General features: G+C 38.4%; 1 protein-coding gene across 3 annotated transcripts; it reads left to right on the plus strand.

The window, feature by feature from the left end:
• Positions 1-668: 668 nt before the first annotated feature.
• LOC128515136 (ankyrin repeat and SOCS box protein 2-like) lies at positions 669-12438 on the plus strand. Of its 3 annotated transcripts, XM_053489183.1 has the most exons (11): positions 669-781; positions 2065-2353; positions 4173-4292; positions 4398-4567; positions 4987-5142; positions 5387-5632; positions 5719-5890; positions 6747-6797; positions 8618-9185; positions 9691-9844; positions 11327-12438. In XM_053489183.1, exons 2-11 carry the CDS (start codon positions 2088-2090, stop codon positions 11470-11472), a joined length of 2049 nt encoding a protein of 682 aa, XP_053345158.1. In that variant the 5' UTR covers positions 669-781; positions 2065-2087; the 3' UTR covers positions 11473-12438. The 3 variants fall into 3 exon arrangements, with proteins under 3 accessions (XP_053345158.1, XP_053345159.1, XP_053345160.1); XM_053489184.1 differs by lacking the exon at positions 6747-6797; XM_053489185.1 differs by lacking the exon at positions 9691-9844 and having other exon boundaries at positions 11327-11453.
• The last annotated feature ends 12205 nt before the right edge of the window (positions 12439-24643 follow it).

Genomic DNA, 24643 nt, shown 5'->3' on the forward strand with positions numbered 1-24643 from the left:
ACATCCACTGTTTACTGAAGGTGCTGACTTTCATTCCAGCGACTTAAGTTGCAAACCAGCCAATGCACGCTGAAAGTCATGGGCCAATGAAGCTAACAGAATTATATAACCTCCAAAAAGCAGAAAAGTCAGAGGTCTCCAGACCAGACACACTGTTTCCCCCAAGAAAATCACAAATGGCTTGTATAAGTGGCACTGCGGACTCCCACGGCTAGCCATGCTAAAAAATATCGTGATAATAAATTTGACACAGATTTTCAATAGCGCTACAGTGAAAGGACAGCAACTAATCGGAGATGTTATAAGAAGAGACAAGGAAATGAGTGGCAGTAAAATAAGTGTCGTAAACTGTACAATACACACAGAAGCATAGCAAGGGGGTGAAAACTTTTGCTCCTAATGGTCCATTTTTGGAATAAACCATAGATAACTTTATGGTTCTGGGCTTTTGCAAGTTGGCATTAAAAACTTGGCCTTTTTGTTCTGTCCATAAGCCCCTGTCTCCCGTGTCCTCTTCTCACGGCCGTGCGTCTCTCTCAGTATTCTTGCCTTCTGCAGTTCCGCTTTACGTTCTGCTCCAGCTATCTCCTGAGAGGAATCTGAGCCCTGAGGCTGGCATGCAGTGCTGCTGAGATCATGTGGACACTTTCGAAATGTCCTATAAACAGAGCGGGGACACAGGGGCGCTTTTGGCCGAGGACTAGGACAGGAAGAAGCGAAACAGAGTGTTTCTGTGACTTTTAATCAAAAACCTGAGCGGAAATTGAACTTTCAGGAGGGGGTAAGTGTGCTCCAATGTGTTCCTGCACAATATACTGTATCATATCACGTGTAGGTACTTCTGCGTTCATGGCCTACCTGGTGTTGTTAGGGTTAAAACGAACCTGGGTAGTTTAGATTAGAGCAAAAAAAGAATTCATTTCACTCTTCTGTTCAGGAATGCAGTTTATCTTCACAGCATTTCTGCATATGTTCATTAGTTATGTTTATCAGTGTGACACTTTAATGTTATTAATATTTCATTATTATGTGTATATACAGTGTATCCGCAAACCTGCATGCTATTGGAGTTTCAGTTATTTGCCTGATATATATATATATATATATATATATATATATATATATATATATATATATAATATAAAAGAGAGAAAGAGAACAGAAATATGTGGTATAAATCCTGAGAGTTGTTTGGAGCAGAGTTTCTATTAATAAACCTGAACAGCAGATATGTAACACTATGCTATTCTTGTCCAACAACTGGGTCAGACATAACACATGACTTTATGAAAACAAAATGAGACAGCGTTACATTGATCACACACACACACACAAGAATTTTGAAGTGAGTTTAAAAATGTGTGACGCTTCTATTCACCAGCTCTAGAGGTACCCAGGGGTATTCTGGGGTACTCAGGGGTATATGGTGGGGGGGGGGGGGTACCCAAGAATATTCTGGAGAACTTAGGAGATCTTAGTCATAGTATTCAGTGATAATGAATAGTTGCTATAACGTTGCCAACTGGTGTTGCTACAGTAGGTGGATGTGAGGGTATTACAGGTGGTTGCTAGGCTGTTGCTAGGTGGTTGCAGTGATATTCCAGGTTGCTGTTGGGTGTTTTAGGGTGGTTGTGATGATATTTCAGGTGGTTGCTAGGCTGTCGCTAGGTGGTGGCAATGATAAAAGTGTTGCTAGGCGGTGCAGATGGTTGTTGCCAGAACACTGCAACCTGTTGCTATGACAATCCAGGTTTTTACAAGGTGTTGCTTGATGGTTACCTCTGTAGCTAGTTGCTATGGTACCGTGAGGTGGTTGGATAATACTAACTCCTTATTGTCGCAAGGGATCCATAACCACAGCAAATTTTGTAGGCATATTTTAATAATTGCAGCTCATGAAATTATACAAATTTCTGAATAGAAAAAGGAAGTGAAAAACATTATGAAGAAAGAAATGCAGGGCTTAATGACGGATTCTTTATTCTATGCCTACAGTACATATAATTCTACATTCATTGTCCATGGCAATATTTTTTAGCCTTTCTGTTTGAACCTTTTATCCAGGAGACAACACCACACACTCCATCATGGCGGCTGCCACCGGGCCTGTACTGGGTGCCACCGGTCCCACGCTGAACCACGATGACTTCTGCCTCTACGGCTACATGTCTGACGAGGAACTCATACAGCTGGCCATCGAGCGCAGTCTCACCGAGACCCACAACAACCCCACACCACCTTCAGCTGAAAACACAAAGAGCTCCGTTCCTCAGCACAGACCCGAGATTCCCCGGCCGAGTCAGCGTCAGATACCACGATCTGATCCGCCCCCCTGTCCAGCAAACCCACCCAGGTACCTGGCAAAGGAAACCCAAACACACACACACACACACACACACACACACACAAGAACGCACAGATTAATGCTCACTCAAATCTGCAAACTTTGACCATTTCAACAAAAGTTTAAGGTTGAAGTTGGAATTAGCACCAATTTGATCAAATCCAACCAATCAAAAAGTCAACGAAGAAGATTTGAGTTCCTTTGTTACTGAAAGCAGGAAGTAATGCAACGCCTCAATAACATTATAATATAAATGAAATGATCTTCTTGGGAACAAGGGTGATGATTATTCCAGTCGTCCCTATTTTCCTTTGTTAGTAAGACATGAGGATGGGAAGTGCTTGGCCCCCTTAAGTTACACACAGCGATATACTGTATGTTTCAAACTATATGCAACAGGTTACATTATTTTTTGACCCAAATATTGGTTTCTTTTTTGGGGCGGATGGGTGTAGGCTGAACAGAATACAATATGTTGAATTAAACTGTGTTGAGGTTCGGAGGCTGCACTTTTCCAGTGTTGTGTGTTTTCAGCTAACACACCTCTGATTTATCACTGAAACACTGACGGGCTGCTTACGGACACTGGATACACCCCACCTGTCCCTGTACATCCCACATAATGGCGCAACAGCCATCAAATCAGCTGGAAAAATCCAGAGCTGAAACGCTCCCAAAGCTCACATTCCAACCAGCCAGGAATAGAAAAACAGAAGTACAGCCCTCTCCTCTGTCCCGCTGCTTTGTGTTTAACCCCGAGATCGAGTTACACTCCATACACTCTTGTCTAGTGACGACAGTGTACAATGGTTTCGCACGGCTGCTCCATTGGAAACATACGATTTTACTGGATTGTGAATTTTTATATACACCTATATGGTTTTATATCATAGTTGATGGTGTTATGATGGAGCTGTGCTACTGTTTCAAGCACAAAGTTCATCATTTTCCAATAACAACAAACTAAAGTGTCTCATACTGCAGCATCATTTTTATTTTCTAAAAATAATTTTTATTTCCATTATACAGTAGTTACTTTAATTCCTGTGCTTCTAGAAGTTTCTCTTCTCAAGCAGGTGGGAAACATGAAGGATTTGTTCTTTTTGAACGAGTCTTTAATGTGACTCAGAAGAACGAGTCGTCTCCGAGCATGATTCGTTCATTTTCTACTTGGCGCGCGTGCGCAGTGCATCGCGAAACCTCCGTAGTTTATGTACAGGAAACAGAAATGAGTTGTTACCTTTGAGTCTTCTAGTCTGGATTATTCGTTCTTTTGTCATGTGACTCTCATAGACGCTGTGCAGTGCAATAGATTCAAAAGAACAAACGACTGGGTCTGGAGGACTCATGAGAAGAACCGCTCAATTCTGTTTTCTATGTAATGCACTGAGAGTCACGTGACAAAAAAATCGAATGATTCGGACCAGAAGATATGAGAGGTGAGCTGCTCCTTCTGTTTATCATCATACCTCCTTAGCTATATTGTAATATTTTCATTACTGTATATTTTCATGAACGAAGTCGTTAAAATGATCCAAACTTCCCATCATTAACACGTACCACTGAAACTTGAGACTCTTTCTTTAAATATTAAATATTTAAATGTCTTCTTACTTTACAGAAACTTTACCATTTTAACATTTACACATGATTTTACTCGGGTGTTGCAGAGCATCGGCTGTAGACGTCTCTGTGAATGGGCTGTTGCTGTTCAAATGAGCTGTTATAATAGAGAATTAATCAACAGATTCTGACCAATCAGGATGCAGGACTTAACTGCAATGTGTGTAAATATTGATACATTTTTTTTTCCTGTTTTTCTCTACAGGAATCAAAATGACCAGCAGCCTGTAACAGTGAGTCACTTCACCACAGGGAGCGGGAAGCGAATGGTGGCGTACCGGAGATCTGACGGAACTCTGATGGAAGTCAAACCCGAGGCGGAAGAGTGAGCAAATTCACTTTGGATCCTATTTTTAGCATTATTCAAAGGGTTTTTCTTTTCTTTTTTTTTTTTTGAAGATTCCAAGCCTGATTTTTGATTTTTTAATAGAAAAGTGGATCCTGTGGTGAGAGCGATCAGGAATGGAGAGGTTGGAACGTTGAGAGGACTGATCAAAATGCCTGACTGCAACCTTCTGATGCCAAACGAATACGGCTGGATTCCACTCCACGAGGCTGCACACTACGGCCAAGATCACTGTGTTAAAGCGCTCCTCAGAGGTGGGACTGAGACGACGTCTACATGCACAGTGTGTGGAGACTGTTTTCAAAAAGTGGTTTTTACCAAAAAAGAAATGTTATTCATATATACAGCAATTTTGAAAATATATCTATTAGAATGACAATACAAAAAGTATTTTAAACTAAATTAATTATAAATGAATGAATTTAAATATAAATAAACTAAACAGTTAGTTACGATTGAGTAATCTGATTGGACCAGACGCAGTGAAGATAACAGTGAAGTAACAGCACTGAAACATGTAACTGTATATAATAAAATCCAGTGTAAAATAATTCTAACAACAAAACATGGCTACCTCTGCCAGGAGGTTAGGAAACAAGAAAACTTATTTATAATCATTATGGAAAATGTGACTCTTAACTTCTATTTATTTATCTGTAATCCTGGGATAAAGTCCAACCTGGGATGATTAACCAGCGCACGCCAAAGGATCAGACGGCTCTCCTGCTGGCCGTGTCCCGAGGGCACGCGGAGTGTGTGGCGTTTCTGCTGGATAAAGGGGCAGACCCTGACATCGCCAACAAGGACAAGGAGACGCCTCTGTATAAAGGTACGACAGGGAGGTTCCTGACCCAGAGATAAACTGTACAGTACTTTCATTTTAACTATTGTATAGTCTCTGTATTGTATTGATTATTTTTTTTTTTTTCACTTAAATAGAAGTTTACCGTTTAAGGTCCCATAAGATGAGTTTACTGAGACAAACTCATGGACATAAACATGTTCTGCAGTCCTCTACATGTCTAGTTAAAAAATTTTTATTTAAGTCTGTGTTTTTTTTTCCATCTGTCCAGCGTGTGAGAAGGAAAACCCAGAGATCGTGGCCATGCTGCTGAATCGCGGCGCGACGGTGAACAAGAGCTGTATCCAGGGCTGGACGGCGCTCCACGAGGCCGTGTGCAGGAACAACGTGGAGATCTGCGAGATGTTAGTGAAGGCAGGGGCGAAAATAAGCACGGCCAACATTTACGGCATCACCCCCATCTTCGTGGCAGCTCAGAGCGGGAACCTGGATACGCTCCGGTTCCTCCTGAAGAACGGTGCTAAGGAAAAACCTTTATTTTAAGGCCTGAGGTGTTCCAAGAGAAGTTTTTTTTTTTTTAATGGAATTATTTTCCACCACCAGGTGCTGATATCAACAGTCAGGCAGCAGATGGAGCCACGGCGCTTTATGAAGCCTGTAAGAATGGTCATGTAGAGATCGTGGAGTTCCTGCTGTCTCAAAAAGCCGACGCCAACAAACCGGGCAAAACCGGACTGCTGCCCATTCACATAGCAGCTCAGAGGGGACATGAACGGTGAGTGTGCGCTCAGCAACTGTGCTGTAGTCAGAGATAATAATAATAATAATGGGCAAGAAAAAGAAAGTTCATTATGGATTTATTTTTTCACAAATTTATTTTTTTAAAGCACATATTACAGTTCCGAAAATTAACACAGTGACTTGATTTTTTTTAAATGCTTACTTGAAATTTTCAATACATTTTGAAGAAAAAAACGTGTGAAGGTTAAGGCTGTTAAGGTACTATACATCCTCATTTCTTTATATTTAGTTTGGTAAATGAGACAATAAGGGAGAGGGAAAGGATGTACAGTAAGTAGGGAAGAAGACAAGAAGAATGCAAAGGAGGAAGGGAGAAAAAAACATAAAGCAGGTGATGGAAGGAAAAGAGGAAGAAAGGAAGTGAGGAAGATAGGAAGAAATGTGCAAGCAAGCAAAGGAGAAAGGAACAATGCGGGGAAGACAGGAAGAAATACATAAAAAAGTTATGTAGGGAAGGAAGGAAGATGGGAAAGTGAGAAAGGGAGGATAAAGTTAAGGAAGGAGCAAAGAAAGAAAATGGAAAGAAAAAGACTAAGTAATGGAAAAAAGAATAAATAATTGAAGACAAGAGGAAAGGTTCCTGGAGATGGAAAGAAATTGAAAAAGAAGGAAAGAAGTAATTATTAATATTATTATTAGTAGTAGTAGTAGTAGTAGTAATAGTAGTAGTAGTAATTTGTCTGTGATTTTTTAATGTTAAACATCATGCTAAATAGTTCAAAATAAATATTTGTTTTAATGGAATTTAATTTTAATCAGTGAATATGTGATGTACTGTGTATATATTTGTATGGATGGATGTGTATAAATGTTGTTGCATGCTGTTTCAGCTCGGACCTCTTCGCTTTCGGGTCAGCACACAGTACTGACAGGGCGCTTCAGTAAGTCCTACAGCGTGGATACAAAACAAAAGGCAAAGGAAAATAATCCTGAATCTCAATTAACACTGAACGTTAATAACATCACATTAATCTGTAGTGTAAATGTGTAGAGAGAATACTGAAATCCTAAAGTCATTGTTCTTTAACCGTGTGTCACAGCTGTTCATCACTGCTGTCACCTCATTCTTCACACTTCACACTGTGTGTAAGGTCACTTTAACTTGCTGTGGATTTAGAATGTATGATGCTCCTGAAGTGCAAAACACTTTAACAAATCAAAAAACACTTTAACATTAACTCAAAACACAGTATTATTAACTCAAAACAAAACATTAACTCAAAACACAATATTATTAACTCAAAACATTAACTCAAAACACAATATTATTAACTCAAAACAAAACATTAACTCAAAACACAATATTATTAACTCAAAACAAAACATTAACTCAAAACATTAACTCAAAACACAATATTATTAACTCAAAACAAAACATTAACTCAAAACACAATATTATTAACTCAAAACAAAACATTAACTCAAAACATTCTCAAAACACAATATTATTAACTCAAAACATTAACTCAAAACACAATATTAATAACTCAAAACAATATTATTTACTCAAAACAAAACATTAACTCAAAACACAATATTATTAACTCAAAACAAAACATTAACTCAAAACAATATTATTAATTCAAAATAAAACATTAACTCAAAACACAATATTATTGACTCAAAACAAAACATTAACTCAAAACAAAACATTACCTCAAAACAAAACATTAACTCAAAACATTAACTCAAAACACAATATTACTAACTCAAAACATTAACTCAAAACACAATATTATTAACTCAAAACAAAACATTAACTCAAAACAATATTATTAACTCAAAACAAAACATTAACTCAAAACACAATATTATTAACTCAAAACAAAACATTAACTCAAAACAATATTATTTACTCAAAAGAAAACATTAACTTAAAACAAAACATTAACTCAAAACACAATATTATTAACTCAAAACAAAACATTAACTCAAAACACAATATTATTAACTCAAAACAAAACATTAACTCAAAACAATATTATTTACTCAAAAGAAAACATTAACTTAAAACAAAACATTAACTCAAAACACAATATTATTAACTCAAAACAAAACATTAACTCAAAACAATATTATTTACTCAAAATAAAACATTAACTCAAAACAAAACATTAACTCAAAACACAATATTATTAATTCAAAACAAAACATTAACTCAAAACAAAACATTAACTCAAAACACAATATTAACTCAAAACATTAACTCAAAACACAATATTATTAACTTAAAATAAAACATTAACTCAAAACACAATATTAATAACTCAAAACAAAACATTAACTCAAAACACAATACTAACTTGAAACACTTTAACTTAAATCGCATTTATTTAAAATTTATTTAAAAAATATTAACTCAAAAAACAACATTTACTCAAAACATGAGAACTTTATCTCAAAACACAATAATAGCTTGAAACAGCAGCATAGCAGCCGAATGTCACTTGAATCAAGTGTTTTGTCACTTTGACCTCAGAATGTTCATGTAGGTTTATGTCAGGAAATCAATACAGGACTTTTTCTAATATACGTCAATAAGAATCCTAATGCCATTTCACAGTGTGTATTTAACTTAATAATTCCAGCTACTAAACAATTCTTATCTACCTGCCTCCATTAGCGCTGTCATAGCACTAACATTGCTGTTCGTGTGCATGGATCAAACGTAAAACTTTACAACACTGCCTCTGTGCTTCAGAATCGTGGCGATGCTCATCCCTGCCACCAGTAAGGCCCGGGTGAGGCGCACCGGTATCAGTCCCCTGCATCTCGCTGCCGAGCGCAACCGAGACGAGATCCTCGAGCTGCTCATCGAGTCCGGCTTCGACGTCAACGCCATGCTGTCTGAAGACCGCAGCACCATGTACGAAGACCGGCGTAGCACCGCCCTCTACTTCTCCGTAATCAATAACAACATCGAAGCCACCAGCATGCTCCTAGAGGCCGGTGCCGATCCCAACCTGGACGTGTTCAGCCCTTTGCTCGTGGCCCTCAGGCAAGGCTGTATGAGTACGGTGAAATTACTGGTGGAACACGGCGCTAACGTCAATGCCTACATCCCCACGCACCCCACCACTTTCCCCGCTACCGTCATGTTCTGCATGAAGTACCTCCCCATGCTCAAGTACCTGATGGACAATGGCTGTGACGCGCTGTCATGTTTTAACTGCGTCTACGGCAGTGACCCTCACCCACCGCTGAAAATGAGGAGCAGTAGAACAAGCTACAGAGATGAGGAACCTACATCTCACAACACCTGTGTACAGGTAATAGACCTCCTAACAGTAACATACCTAGATGGATGGATAGATGATGTCATAAAAAGATGAGTGTGTTCTACATGTATGTCCTGTGATAAAGGCTTTAAGTCATAACAGGCTGATCGATGTGTTACAGTAGATGTACAGTAGGATCAATGTGTTAATTTTCATGTTAAGCAATAAAAGTGTCTCTGCTGAAGTGGATGGAGCAACACAAAAGGGGGTTGGTATTTATCTGTTAGCAAGCTATTGTTAATAACTATTGACCTATTAAATTGTTTATCATAGCTGATGTAAAGGGTTATGTTTTTTTTATGTGTGCATGGGTGTAGATAAGGAAAATCAAGTCGACTCAACGAGTTCTCAAATCGTTTCAATGTTTCTGTAATTCTTGTTCAAAGTCCAATCCATACACCTTCAATCTATTAATAGCAGATAACTTAAGACACAAGATCTATAACTAAACAAAATGTGTATGCTAATACTGTACCTGCGTCATCTGCACCTCCAGTTTTGTGAAATAGTCTCCACGGACACGTACAGCCCCTGGGCAGGACCCATCATCGATGTGCTGCTGGATTACGTAGGGCATGTGATGCTCTGTTCCCGACTCATCGAACACTTGGACAGTTACTCGGAATGGGCCGGAATCAAGGAGAAATCAAGTACGACTAAACCATCATGACTTTATGGCTTTAACCCTGCTGAGAAACCCTGCAGGTTTTTGACCTGCTCCAAACAACAAGACTACACTACTCTAGTTATGTCTAATAATAAATAATTACTTAGGAGAAAGTGAGTGAGGAAATATTGTAAAGTTATCACTAACTATCGAATGTAACTAGCTGGTGGAAGCTAGGCTGTGCACCTTTGTGAAATTTGAGGTATTAATAAGTATGAGGTGTTATCAAAAAGTTCTAAGCACAAATAAAGTACAATCACAAAGAGCACAACCTTCATAAGTCAGTGTGCCAAAAGACACGGTCCTGTGTACATCGGGAGCTGTGCCGCGGGTGCTAGTCTGACCATGTGCATTACCATGTCTGCAATTTCATCATAAACAGAAAGTAGGAACAAACACAGAACATGAAATTTTGCATGAAACTGGGCAAATCTGCCACGGAGACATTTGACGTGATTCGGCAAGTTTATGGTGATGCTGCAACGAGTTGTTTGAGGTGTTTTGAGCAGCACATGCTCATCAAGAACAGAAGAACATCACTGGAAGACCTTCAACGAGCTCAACCCCCGAAAATGTCAAAACCATTATGATGGTCGGAGAACTATCCACAACATTGCTACAGTTGTCTGCATGTCATGCGGAACAGTCCAGGCGATCCTCATGTGTGATCTGATACCAAGTTCGTCCCTGATCTGCTGCCCCAGAAGCAAAAGGAACATTGCTTCGAAGTTCGCCAAGAACTCCGTCAGCGTGTCGTGGATGACCTTTGACATTTTCAGGTGTTGAGCTCGTTGAAGGTCTTCCAGGGATGTTCTTCCACTCTTGTGGAAGTGTGTGTGCCACTCAAGACACCTTGAACGACTTATTGCAGCATCGTCATAAACTTTCCGAATCACATTAAACGTCTCTGCGGCGAATTTGTCCAGTTTCACACGTTCAAGGTGGTTTGAGTGGCACACGCAATCACAGACAATGGCAGCAATGTTGTGGATAGTTCTCCAATGTGTGATTTGATACCCCAGTATCGTACAACTTTGTCCCCCTGGACACGCTGACCCAGGAGCAGAAGGAACATAGATCTTGAGATGAAGCAACAGTCTTCACAGAGGAAAAGACCATCACCATAGTCTTTTTAAACAATCGTGGAATTGTGCATCGAGAATTCGTCCCCAGGGGCCAGACTGTCAGTGGTGATGTTTGAGACAGGACAAACAGTGTAAAAACAGAGCTTGTAAACAAAGCTAACCTCAAAACCTTTAGATACCACCTTGTATAATGTAATCTTAAATATGTAGGAATTATTAATAAGCATTACTCGGAGAGTTCCAGTAAAACATAGGAGTGTTATAATGTGCAATAAAATATACTTAACTAGCCATGTAACCTGACGCCGAAAATAAGGACCCTTTCCTGTGTGTAACTTTTGAATTTTAAGTTCTTTTTTTTATTTATCTTTTGATTTCAGCTCCTCCTCGGCCGCTGCTGCAGCTCTGCAGGCTGAAGATCCGGCAGCTGATTGGAATCCACAGACTGAGAAAAATCAAAAAGTTGCCTCTTCCTGGACGACTGATCAAGTTCCTGAATCACCAGGAGCGTACACAAGATTTCTAAACCTCGCTGAGTGTGAAAGAAAACACAGATAAATGAAATATCGAATACGGATGAACATGTTGACCCTGTACAGCACTCTGTGGAGGTCTTGTTATGTTACAGTATGTCTATGGGAACGTCTGTAAGAAGAAGATTAAAAAATAAACTACAGAGATGAAAAGTGTCTTAATGACTGTAAAACTGAATGGACCATGAGTGAGATCTTTCACATTTAAAGCTGTATGGGGTTTTTTCAGTTCGCAGTTTGTCAATTATTATTCTTCTACTTCTACTCTTATTATTATTATTATTATTATTTTTATTTTTTTTTATTGTTATTATTATTTCCTGCATCTTAAACAAGTTCTTAGTTTCCGTTTCTGTGCCTGAAGAGCGTAACAGAAGAGCTCCTGCTACATGTTTGTCCAATAACAACATAAAACCTACGTACTTAGAGACCTACATTTAATGTGACGGACAAAACGAAAAAAACTAAAATATCAGAAATGTAAAAACAAAACAAAAAAACGAACACCCCATGTGCACAGCATAAGAGCGACGTCTGTGTTTTCTATAATCTGTCATGTGTCAGTGTGATGCTGTCAATCTTCTACATGCGTATATATTTTCTTTATAATTTCTTTAATATAATAGAATAGAATATAGAATAGAATATAATTCTTTAAGTAAGTGTTGATTTAAATGGATGCAGTACTGGACTGAATTGCAATTGCACTTAACTGTAGATAATTAAACACTAACATTTACACTAGAAATAATACAATTGTAAAAAAGGTTAAATGTAGGACTATTAGATGTTTTTTTTTAGAAATGGATTTAATAATCTCTTTTTGTGATGTTTAATGAAGCACTCTTATGATTTGGTTTAACAGTGTGGAAGTGAAGCGGTTTGCAAAACTCTGGCCAAATACTGCTTTATGACGTAACATGTGATTAATATGAAAATATTCTTTTTCCATTTTATTGTATGATTAAATAAATATTATTAAAACTATTGATGATAGTGTGTTATCTGATCACAAGCTCAATGCCTAGTCCTGTCTTAGTCATTACTGTAGTAAATTAGTGTTTTAGGGATTGTATCTTTTTTTTTTCATATTGTTTGTTTTTTGAATTGCTCTGAGGTCATGTGACATGCACTGCTTACATAAGCTGAAAGAGCGTTTCCACACACACAATGTGATGAGAACCTACAGGATTGGGACTAAACAGCTGAGGAATAAAAGGAAGCTGATGAGGGAATGACTGTGCTACTGTATAATGCAAGAAAGTATAAACTAATATTATGTTCAATATCATCATTAGATGTAGTATTTAATTGCAATATATTTGTGAGCATACAGCTAGGCATGGGTGGGGAAACTGTTGAGATGTGTGATTAAGGTGTGAATAGTTTTGCGTATCAACCGAACTCACAAGCAACTGCAGATTACTGATTGTAAACTGTATTTAATTGAGCTGCAATGCTGCCTAACATGCACAAGGGGGCAGCAATGATCTACATGTTCTGTTATACAATATGGTTTGAAATATCCATCTTGGAAAATTTGACAATTTAGACAATTCACAAATAAATAAATAAACTAGGCTAGGCTATAGTGTACAGCTTTTCCACATCGCTCCTGGCGATAATTCTCATTTTCCATTTGTCTTCCATTTAAATGTGTTTTGTCCTCCACTTTCCTCACAATGCATCACGAGACTCAATCCATCGCCAGTCAATACAATTTGCAAGATGGCCCAAACCACAGTAATCCATCCTGCCTCCTTCATCTCTGCTCCAGTCTCGCTCTGGCATCTGTCGGGTGGAAAAATGGCTTTCTGAGAGCAGGCTCTGGGCCGGAGTTGAGGGTTTCATCACCATTTGTTTAGTGCAGAGGCTTACGGGAAGGGCTCGCTGAAAGCTGAGGGTTGTTTTAGAGCTGGATGTGGACTTAAGATCTAATCAAAGCTTGTACACAAAACCAGGCACCAAAGGTGTAGCCAAGAATATACCATCATAATTACATTGTTTTTAGTAAGATTGCAGATATATATTGTACTTTGCAAAAGTGAAGCTACAGAAATGTACAGTCACCAGATTTTTGGTTAAATTATCCAAAACTAACTTTACAGTCATTTTTAAACAGAACATAGTTGTGTCTACAAACACAAACATGAGAAAAAAAAGAATACCTGCTTTCTATCACACTTTTATTTTATTTTATTTTATTTTATCCCTAATGTGACCTCATATAAAAAGATACACTCCTTTGGCTTGTTGCTAAGTTCTGCCTTTTTTCTTGGTAGTAGAGCTCATTTACATAAACACTGAAATGCCATGTTCGGAGGTGGAGCGACATAAATGAAGTTTGAGATATTAAACCTATTTAGGATTATCTGTGGGGTATTTCTGAATTAACACACACACACACACACACACTTTGTTTACTACTTATATATCAAGTTCAGGCTTCATCTCTACTTTGCTTGGTTTATTTCTTCAAAAGTTGTCCATGACTGATGGTCCACATGGTCAGATGTCAGGTCCAGCTGATGTTTTTTGCACATTCTTTAATCATTAATGAAACTAAATTTGGGACATTTAAACAAAGAAAAGTTGAAAAAAAAAAAAAACACATGGTCATCATTTTGTTTTCATTATATCTCATGTGACCGGCCAGCTGGTGGTAGATAAATCATGATAGTGAATAATCACACAGTTCTACCAGTCAGGCTTCCACCTCAACACCACCAACACAGCTACGGTCAGCACACCATTATCAAAAACGTGTTTGAAAGGAAAGGAAACTCATCTGAAACTCACCTGGCTGTGTGACTGTGAGACTGCTAGGGGACTCGTCTTATTGATTAAGCAGCACAAACCAAACGAGTGCTCAGTGCTTCATCATCAGCATCACCAAGAGATCAAAAAAGGGTCTGGATGATTCAATATGGATCATCGGAAATAGCCGCACTTGCTTAAAGCTGATTTTTACATTCAGTGATTAATTTATATGGATATCAGATGGTTTTCTACAAGAAACCTGCTGCTGGAAACCCAAAGACTTTGTTGAATTGAAAGAATCATCCAGGTAGTATAAGTAGAAGGATGCTGCAAAATAAAGCGACCTGCAGGACGGTGGGTTTGTGCCATTGTGTTGGAGAACACTTAATAAAATGTTTTCCTTTTTAAATTATTAAAGGGCTGAAACTCTAAGGTGATGTTCTAACATCTAGTGAAAACAAACTTCGGGACAAACTTCAGCACATTGTGTAACTTACCACAGGAGACTTTCCTCCACTGGGAGTATTTCCTTTAATTTCCGAAACTTTCCGAAAGCTTTCCAAACACACAAAATCATCCATTGCTGTTTTTTTTGTTGTTGTTGTCCCTGTCGATCTAGCAATCAGCAATGCGGTGAAGTCCTGGAGCTCCATCTCACCTTCAGGAACCCTGAGGCGTCCCATCAGGCGATACGTCAGCGCCAACAAACAGCATTTTAACAATATGTGACAAAACAAATCAACAGAGTTGACTTCAGTTTTCATTCCACCACAAACCATGCTGAAATGATTCCCAAGTAATCATAATGAAAAGACGTGGAATTTTGTTGTCCCCCTCTTTAATTTACATAAACATATAAGGGGAATGGGATACTGTGTGATAGATACTGTAGATAGATAGTTCTTAGATAGATCTTTAATAAAACTTTTTATTTTTCTCTTTAATCAGTGACCCAATTGTCAATACCATGATATCATATGATCAGTTAAGTGAACTAGATAGGTAACATTACCTAGCTAGTTAAAAACACAAGCTTGGGTTGAGATTCACATTATGAGCTTACTACACACAGGACTTCAGGTGGTTCTAAGGCTAACGAGAATAAGCTAGACTAGGAACTTCTAATGTGTTGTGTGTGATTTACATCAAAAACACTTCTTCTTCATTGCACTTCTCTTATTTTGCCAGCTGTCACATGTGGTGTACATCAGGGGTCAATTTTAGATCCTATTCTGTTTCCACTGTATAGCTTCTTCTAAGACAGGGCCCTGTTCCAAGATATACAGTATACCTCTAAAGTGTACAACAAAATATATGGTAATAAACAGTGCTTTATTTATCTAAAATTAACTAAACATTTTGACAGAAAAATTACAATAATTTTTTTTCTGTTATAAATAATTTAATTCAGCTATCAATCAACTATGTTTTTTCTTTTTTGTTCTAAATTATATCAGTGGAACCTCGGATTGCGAGTAACGCAGTTTGCGAGTGTTCCGCAAGACGAGCAAATATTTTTTATCAATTTTTACTTGAAAAACTAACAAGTCTTGGTTTACGAGTACCGAATATCATGTTGCACGCATGCACTTCTTGTTTTGATGCAGAGCGTCATGTAATCACAACTGAGCCAACGGTTTTTCTCTTTCTTGCGCTGCGGAATTGGAGGTAATCGTCCCCCCTGCTGGGTCTTAGTGCTCGTCTCTTACTGGTATAATCAACATCCATGGATATGTGTACTGTTTATTTTGTGTCTGTATGTGTGTATACAGTGCACGTGTACGGTTTCTTAAAACACACGTGTGCGCGCGTGTAAAGTAAAAGAAAGTCTCATTAGAGAGGTTAAAGATCAATTTTCTTCCTCTCTGTCGTTATGTGTGCGCGCACGTAATTTGACAACATGCCTCTTCACACATGCACACACTTTCTGCTTCACACACACACACACACTCTCTGCTCTACACAGAAAGCCTGCTCTGTCGTGATTCTTTTCAAAGGTAAAGTGCAGGTTCATTTGTTTGTTTGTTTAACTTTACAGAAGTGATTCCATTAGTATGCGCTCACACGATTGTCACTGGCGATGTTTCTTGCAAATTTTTCCAACAAAACAGTCTTTCCGTTAATGTGTGTGTGTGAGTGTGTGTGTATGCTTGCGCGCATAAACGAAAACACTTATCTATCGGTATTTATTTTTACTTTTTTTTAAAGGTGAAGTGCAGATTAATTTGCTCGCAATAATAAGCTCGTAATCCAAGGTTTCACTGTATACTTCTGTCTAAGTCAGCTTGCTACAGTAGCTCTGTATAGTGCTGTAGATTCTTGCTAAATTTGCACCTATGACAGTCTACAAAGCATGAAGACGGTAACAAAAAGTGAAATCCAAAAAAGACGTTCTTTACTTTATTCTGCACAAAGGATTTATTAAGATTTAATTATTAAGTTGCTCTATTACCCAAAAATGGAAAGGACTGAGTCTAATTTTGGAAGCTGTCTCAAATCTGGAGAGGGGGATTATGGGTAGTAGGTGGTAGACCTTCCACAGGAAAACCCTGCATGATTCAAACAGCTCCAACCGCAACCAACTGCGCTGCAGGATCAATGCTAATCACAAACACAGCCCATGCTGCCAGATGCACCTGTCACCTCTCTCTTTCTCTCTCTGTCTCTCTCTAGGGACTTTTATTTCTTCCATCAGACAGAACCGTCCCTGTGGCAGCTGCTGTGTCTCCTCAGTGTGAGATCTTCACATATGAGAGTCAAGTCAAATACAACCAGTTACAACAGCACCGGGAATGTCCGAGATGAAGACACGAGTGTTCCTCACCTGAAAAACACTAATACAATACAAAAAAGGGGAAAAAAAAAATATATATATATATATATATATATATATATTCTTTTTTTACAATATCATGTTTTCAAAAAACAAACCAAAAAAAGTGCATGAATCTACTCAAATCTGACATTTCTTATTAAAGACTACAACAAACCAAATATGTAAAGTCATATTTACCAAAAATTCATGTTTTATTGACGAATAATTTTGCTGATTTTATTTTCATTGAATTTTAGGAATGAGGAAAAAGATCTGCCATTAGATCAAAAGGAATTTATGCTTCAAAAATCCTGCAAAAATTATTTTAGAATTAGAGGCTTAAATGTCTTATATTTTGTTTGTTGTTTATTTATTTTTTTTTTTCTTATAATAAAACAAATGTAATAGACCAGATGCAGATATTTAAACCTGCTATTTTAACTTGTGTTTTCTGCTCAGGAATATTTCAGTGTTTATCTTGGGACCTAAAGCATTTTGATTAGTTGATTCGTTCTAAATGATTCAGTGATTCAAATGAGTGAGTCTTAACCAGGAGAAAATATGCCAAATTAAATAAAAATTACATCCTAATTTAATAAAATCTTAACAAGTGAAAATGTCCCGAATCTTATTTATATAATAGTTTTTATTAACATCAAATTTATATAATAAATATATTATGATAATATTACAATGAACTAAATTTCTCGTTCTGTTGGCAGAACCTTTTGTTTATTTCTTGATAAATAAATGCTTAAAATCTCATGAATGTGAATTTACAGTATCTGCCAATGAAACATGAAATGTACACCTGAAATAGTACAATATACCTAGAATGAGGTTCAGCAATCTTATATTTGGCTTGTTTCATTGCTCTATTTAAAAGTAGATCATAGATATTTTAACTTGCTAAAATTTTAAAGTTTCGCTCAGGTGATTCCCCTGACCTCGGACTTTCTGTCATGTGACCTGTCTTCACATCACAGCTTCATGTCCTACCTGTAATATGTTTATTATTTATTGTGACTCAAAAATTGAAGAAAACTTAAAAAAAAAAATACTTTTGTTGCCTCTAATGGGAGTGCCTGGCTAGTGCAGTTTGCTTGCGTTGCTAATTTAATTTAAAAACAAAGCTAATACAAATCCAATCATGTGACACGTCAAAGAAACTGCTGAATTAGCATTAGCGTATGTTATGTAGAGTATTTAAAGATTTAAGGGATAGATAGCAAGGCAGGAGGGGGGAACAGATTTGATGCGTCTCACCGTCATCCATCTGTACGTAGCACAACTCTATTAGCATTACATTTTTAGGGTTTACAAGCAACAACTATTTCAAAGCGAGCATCAGGTTTGCATTTAAACAACCTGATTATCAACAGTTTGTTTTTGTTTTTTTTGCTAAATAAAAGACGGAAGAACAAAGACCCGTGTGCTAATGATATCAGACTGACAGACAGAGCTTAATAAGATATCAAGCCATGATCAAACTCACGGGGGAAGAGGTCAGATGTGACGGTTGAGATGGTAATTTTTATCGTTTGATGTCCTCTGGTCAGTTTCTATGTGAAAGGGATAAAGGTTTTACCTGCTGAGAAAAGTTAAGCTTAACAGATAAAACCCAAAGTATAACTAGATATCTGAAAGATCAAAACAAAACAATTAAACTCTATTAAACCTGGTCATCTCTCCCCTGGGTTTAGGGTTTAGTTTTAGTAATCTGCGCTCTCAGGATTACGAATCTCTGCTCTTTAGTTTAGTTATGTGTTCTGTCATTTTACTAATCCATGCTCTCTGGTTTAGTAACATATGCTGCAATTTTATTAATCTGTGCTCTTAAATTATAGTCTTTAAAAAGAATTACTTTTGAAAATCTCGATTAATTACAGTTATATATGTACATTTTTTAAATAAGATTTCAACAAACCAAATCTATAGTTATGAAGCTTATTTCAAGATAAATGTTACTAATATTTTCTCACATCTTTTATGTTCTAATGGCAGTTTAATTTTTAAGGTTCAGGAATTTCTTTTTGTTTTGTTTTTTTGCTGGGAGAGCAAGAAATTCTCATTTTGAATTTTAGCAAACTTTAATTGCAAATAATTTTAATAATCTCATATTTGGTTTGTTGAAGACTTTTTTTTTTTTACAAAACTTTTAAAAATGACTAAAAAAAGCATGCTGTGATTGCTGTGTTTAGTTTTTGCAGTGTCACTCATGCTGTCACATTTATAATTTGTGCAAGATGTTAGTATGTTAAAATTACTTACACTACGTAGTTGATAATAAAAAGTTGACCTCTTTTGGAAAGTTATACCAAATTAATAAAATGGCATTTCCATAACCCCTTCGGAACATACAGGAATACAGATGTTTACCTTCGACCGCATGTAAACACTCATAACCTTTTGTGTAACCATTAGAATTGTGCTAATGTCATCACCCCCAGCTCAGGGCACTGACCAGCTGATCAGCGTGACCACAGTGTCAGAAATCAGAGTGATGTCAGGTCAGTGTCCCTGAGAACTGAAGGTCACTCCAGCAGGGGTGTGTGGTTTATTTCTGCTTACACAACAGACCAACGTGACTAACGTGTTTACACAGAAAGGGCACGGATTGTCATTGGATGCGTGAAGACCGGACCTACTGTACACTAGATCCAGAGCAGAAACACGGGTTCTGATACTTCACCGTAAAACCAGACAGTAGGAGGTTAGATACTGTATGTTCAGTAATATTAACCTCCCCACCTTGTAGTTATTAGTCCGGCTCACACTGGAGACTCCGACTTATAATAATGAATAATGAACATGATGTGATAAAGTGGTTCACTCTTTCTGACCAATCAGACTTGAGAATTCATAATAAATTAACCGAGGTCACAGGATTGGAGCCACAGGAAATCCTTTCTGTTCTTTTCTTTTTCTTTTCTTACCTTTGTTTTTTTCCTTCTTTCTTCTTGGACACACACTGCTCACAGGAGGAAAGGATACCTTTCTGGATTAGCATTTCAGCAGCTAGCCACTCAGGCCCCTTTTTCACCCAGGATCGATTTCCTGATGAGGCAAAGCTCTTAAATCACAATGCCATGGCAGTGCTGACTTTACTCCACTCCTCAACCTGGAGAGAGAGAAAGAGAGAGAGAGAGAGAGAGAGGGAGAGCGAGGGAGGGGGAGAAAAACGCTAGCAAGAAATCTACGCCTGTCACAACACCATCTATCACTTGCTGTAGCTGAGGACACCGTCTCCCTGTCTCCCCTCCTGCCCTCAGACAACACCAGCCCCAGAGTTATATCCAGTGTGGCTCCTAAAGTAAGACAGAGCATTACATCACTGGCTAATGGAAAGGCCATGTCAGCTCAGAGAGATGTTTGGCAATATCTTATTAGAGCTGACATGTTGTAATGCCACTGTGTATAATTCACCTACATCTCCAAGACAGTCAGGCAAACACAAATGCTCACTGAGACACACGCTGCGTCTTCACCACGAGTCGTCTGGCACTGCAGTATTCAAGAACATTGACACCAAGAAGAGTCTTTCTTTCTTATTATTTTTGTTAAAACCCAGGCGTGTTTTTGTTTAAAAAGTACATCCTATTAGTCGTGCTGCAGAGTGGCCCATATCTCCTTTAGCTCGAATCACATGCACATCCAACCGTATCAGTGCAAGTATGGAACTGTTGAGCGCATTGCAATGAAACCCATGGACATTTACTGAAGACTTCAAGCGCAGTATGTTGATGAGACTCTTAGCCGAAGTAAAACATTTGGACATTTATTTATCAAGGCTTTAAATCGGTGAATGACGATCCCCGCCGAGGTGGATCTGAGACCACTGCAGTCGTTCCTGTGAACATTCAGCGAGTGGAACATCTGATCCAGGGTCAGGCCAGGCCAGGGCCAGGGGTAGCTCAGTGGTTAAGGCATTGGACTATGGTTCGGAAGATCCCAGGTTCAAACCCCACAACCACCAAGTTGCCACTGTTGGGCCCTTGAGCGCGGCCCTTAACCCTCAACTGCTCAGATGTGTAATGAGATAAAAATGTAAGTCGCTCTGGATAAGAGCGTCTGCCAAATGCCTAAATGTAAATGATCCTTGAAAATGGACGCCGCCAACTTGCAGGAGAGATGCATCTGTCCAACTTCACCAACACCACTTGCACATTTCAGCAACCCCTGACCTCGTACCAATCTATTTTATCATGATTGGGTAAACATTAAAAGAGGTCCTGGGAGGCCAGCGTGAAGCAGGCATACCGATCATTTTCTACCTTGATGGTGTCCAAGCACCAGTGAAACACTGGGATAAGTGCATTAGTGTAGCAGGAGATTATATAGAGAGATAAGAGAAGTTTTTACTTTTATAACAATCAAAAGTCCTGCTTTGACTTGAACGGCCCTTGTAAATGTAAACAGTTTTTGTTGGTGCACCGTTTGTTCTTGTGCCATTATGAACACAAGTCCATTCTCCTGGTTCTTGTTATTGAGAAACACCCAGATGCTTTGTTGCAGTCATTCATGAATGACCAATTCAAATCAGAGATGCAAATGATTGTGAATGTAATTACTTGCCATTTGTGTGGTGGTGTAAAAAGCTGCGCTCATCAGGAAATGAACAGGGAAACTCCTCGCTTCGAAATTATCTCCTGCGATATAAAAAGCTTTGTGGCCTTCTGTTCTATTAACTCAGCGAAATGCAAAAAAAAATGAACAGTCTGTCTTCATCCTGGAACTGCTTTATGGAAGGAATAAAACACTCCTTGTGGTGCTGTTATGGGGTAAACAATAAAAAAAAACAGTCTTTTGTCCTGGAGATATCAAAAAAGTTATGTGTAAGTTTTAACTCTAAGTTCCAAAGCCCTGGCACTGGAGACAGAATGAGTCAGAACGTATTTGAAAGGTCGCTGTAATATAAACCTTAGAGCTGCTGTTACAGATCAATAAGACGGTGTTCTGGGAGAGAAACACACCAGATGTGATGTCCGACTAAACCGTGGACTCCGGGGTTGACGGAGATCAGCTGTGGTGCCTCGAGGCAAAAGATTTAGGACAGCCTGAGCACTTTGGAGAAGATTAGGTTTCAAGCCTACAAAGCCACTAAAGATGCTGTGTGATAATGCCTATTATAGTCATCGCACGTAGATCCACCGCACTCTCGTGTTTGCTTTGGAATAACATCGCTGACGTCATGTCCAAGGAGGAGACTCCAAGTCTATATTTACGTTTTACTACCATGAAACTGGAGCACAGAAGATAGAGATCAAGGGTCTGTGCTGGACCTGATTCCCAATTCATGGAAATGAATAAGTACAATTAGTAGACAGGAGCAGATAAGGAGGAGTTTTTGTTTAGAGACGGAGTATAAAGAGTGAGAGAGAGCTGATCTTGATTGAACAGTAGCGTGAGCGCTCTAATGGGCCGCTCTCTATCAAATGCACAATCAGGCAGGTCTACTTTAATGTACACAGAGCCATCCCTAAAGTGGATTAGAGCGCTCTTTAAGGTCAGTCAGCAGGCAGCAAGACCACGCTGGACTTCCTGACATCAAGTAGCCCGATCAGCTCCTTGTCAAACCACACGAAACCCCCTCCGTCCATTTTTTTTATCTGCTCTGCTGTGCTCGGAGTCTCGGCTAATAAAATGAGATGGACTGATTAGGAGCTGCGTCGAGCTCGGTGCGTCTTGCTGAGTCGCTTGATTTGCACTCGAAAACAAGTCTGTTCTGGACGTGATAGTGAGAATTTTACCCCTCGAAAAATTAAAAGTCTTAGGTTAATTGTCATTTTTACCATTTTACGGTACAACTTTACATCAATGACTCAAACCTGCAATAATTATAATTAACGAGGTGCAGAGTCCAAAGTGTACGGGTGTTGAATGGGAGCAGTAATTAAAGTGTGTACAAAACTCAATGATGAAAAGCTAAATTATCCTGGAAATGCTACAAATGTGATAATGAATTATTTGCATATACAATTTTAGAAGCAATTTAGAATTACATAATACACAAGATGTATTTGGATTTAAACCTGAAGTGGGCATGGCCTAGAATGGAAACTCCATCCACCCGTCTGTTTATCTGTCCTTCATCTGTACCAGAGCTTCCTAGATGGTGAATTGGGAACGCCCATATTATCCTACATGCCATTTTTTTAAACTGTAGGAGGAAACCAGAATACCTAGAGGAAACCCAACGAACATTTAAAGAACGTGCAAACACAATGCACACAGACCAGAGATGAGATTCAAACCCCCAAACCTGGAGATGTGAGGAGACTGGGCTGACCACTAAACCATCATGATTCTCTACACTGGAAGTTTATCCATCCACACCTCCAGTCCCAACCAGGTGGACGGTGAAACTTTATTTCCGTTCATTATTTGTATCATGTAATCACATCATGCTACATCTCAAACACAACAGCTAAAAAAAAATTGTTTACAAAGTTCCTAACATGGCTGACTCACATCCATAGGCATATTTCAATGTAAGTTCATGGCAATGAATAGCAGTTATGTTTCTCTGAACCTGAAACTTCCCTTTATAATTCTCTTTATAAGTCTGGTCTCCTAAACTTCATTCAGTTAAATAGTTCACACACACGTATGGATCAGGGTGAAATGCTACCGAAGTCACACTGGGTCATGTTTAGAAAAATCAGGTTGTTGAACTATAGGGAAGTTGAGGACCCCTGGTCTGGTGTTATCTACAAACCCAAACCCCAGCAAGGGATCTTCAAGTGTCTTGCATGTGTCCATCCTTGTGGAGATAAGAGTGTGTGTGAGAATAAGTCAATAGCAGGAGGAGTGAATGCTCTATCGTGGTAAGAATGATGGTGGATCTGGTCTATCCTTGGAATACTGGGATAAAGTGGGAATACACCTTGGGTGGAGTGATGCCTGTAGATATATGAACATGTTTTAGGAACCTGCAGAACACAGAGATATTTGTGAAAAACGTGAACCTCAACACCAGATCTTTGTCCAACATTATAGTTATTCTTATGACAATGTCCCGATCTTGAGATGTAATCATTTCATTATTGAGCTGTTGATAAAGTTTAGATTTTAGCTTCAGGTTAGCTTCAGGTGGCGAAATTCCCGCTTTAAATATTACACCACAATGTGGGTGTACAGTATGTAATGTAATAGAACGCAATAAATAAATGAAGTTAAGTAAAAGTACAGATATTTGCTGTAGGATGTAGTAGAGAAAAAGTAAAAAAGTATCCTCTAATTAAACAAACTCAAGTAAATTACATATACGTGAAATATATAGGCCTACTTAAATACAGTAATTGTACTCAGTTACATCCCACCTCTGGTGCTGGTACTGGTACTGGTACCATCTTCTCAGATGTCTACCCTTGTTTGTGTGTTGCAGTAATTTCAGTAAAAGTAACCGACGTTCAACAACTATTGGCTCCAACCCCAACAAGATCCACTCAGTTTCATTTGCAATTGTTTGTAGTACACCAAAAAGAGCGGCAAAGAGATAGAACCCCTAGCGCCACCTAGAGGTTTGTCAGTGTAATTGCACAGGAAAACAGCCATCGGCGCACAAGTATAACTGCTCACAGTGACTG

This window comes from Clarias gariepinus, chromosome 27, assembly GCF_024256425.1.
Source record: "Clarias gariepinus isolate MV-2021 ecotype Netherlands chromosome 27, CGAR_prim_01v2, whole genome shotgun sequence".
Taxonomy (NCBI): domain Eukaryota; kingdom Metazoa; phylum Chordata; class Actinopteri; order Siluriformes; family Clariidae; genus Clarias; species Clarias gariepinus.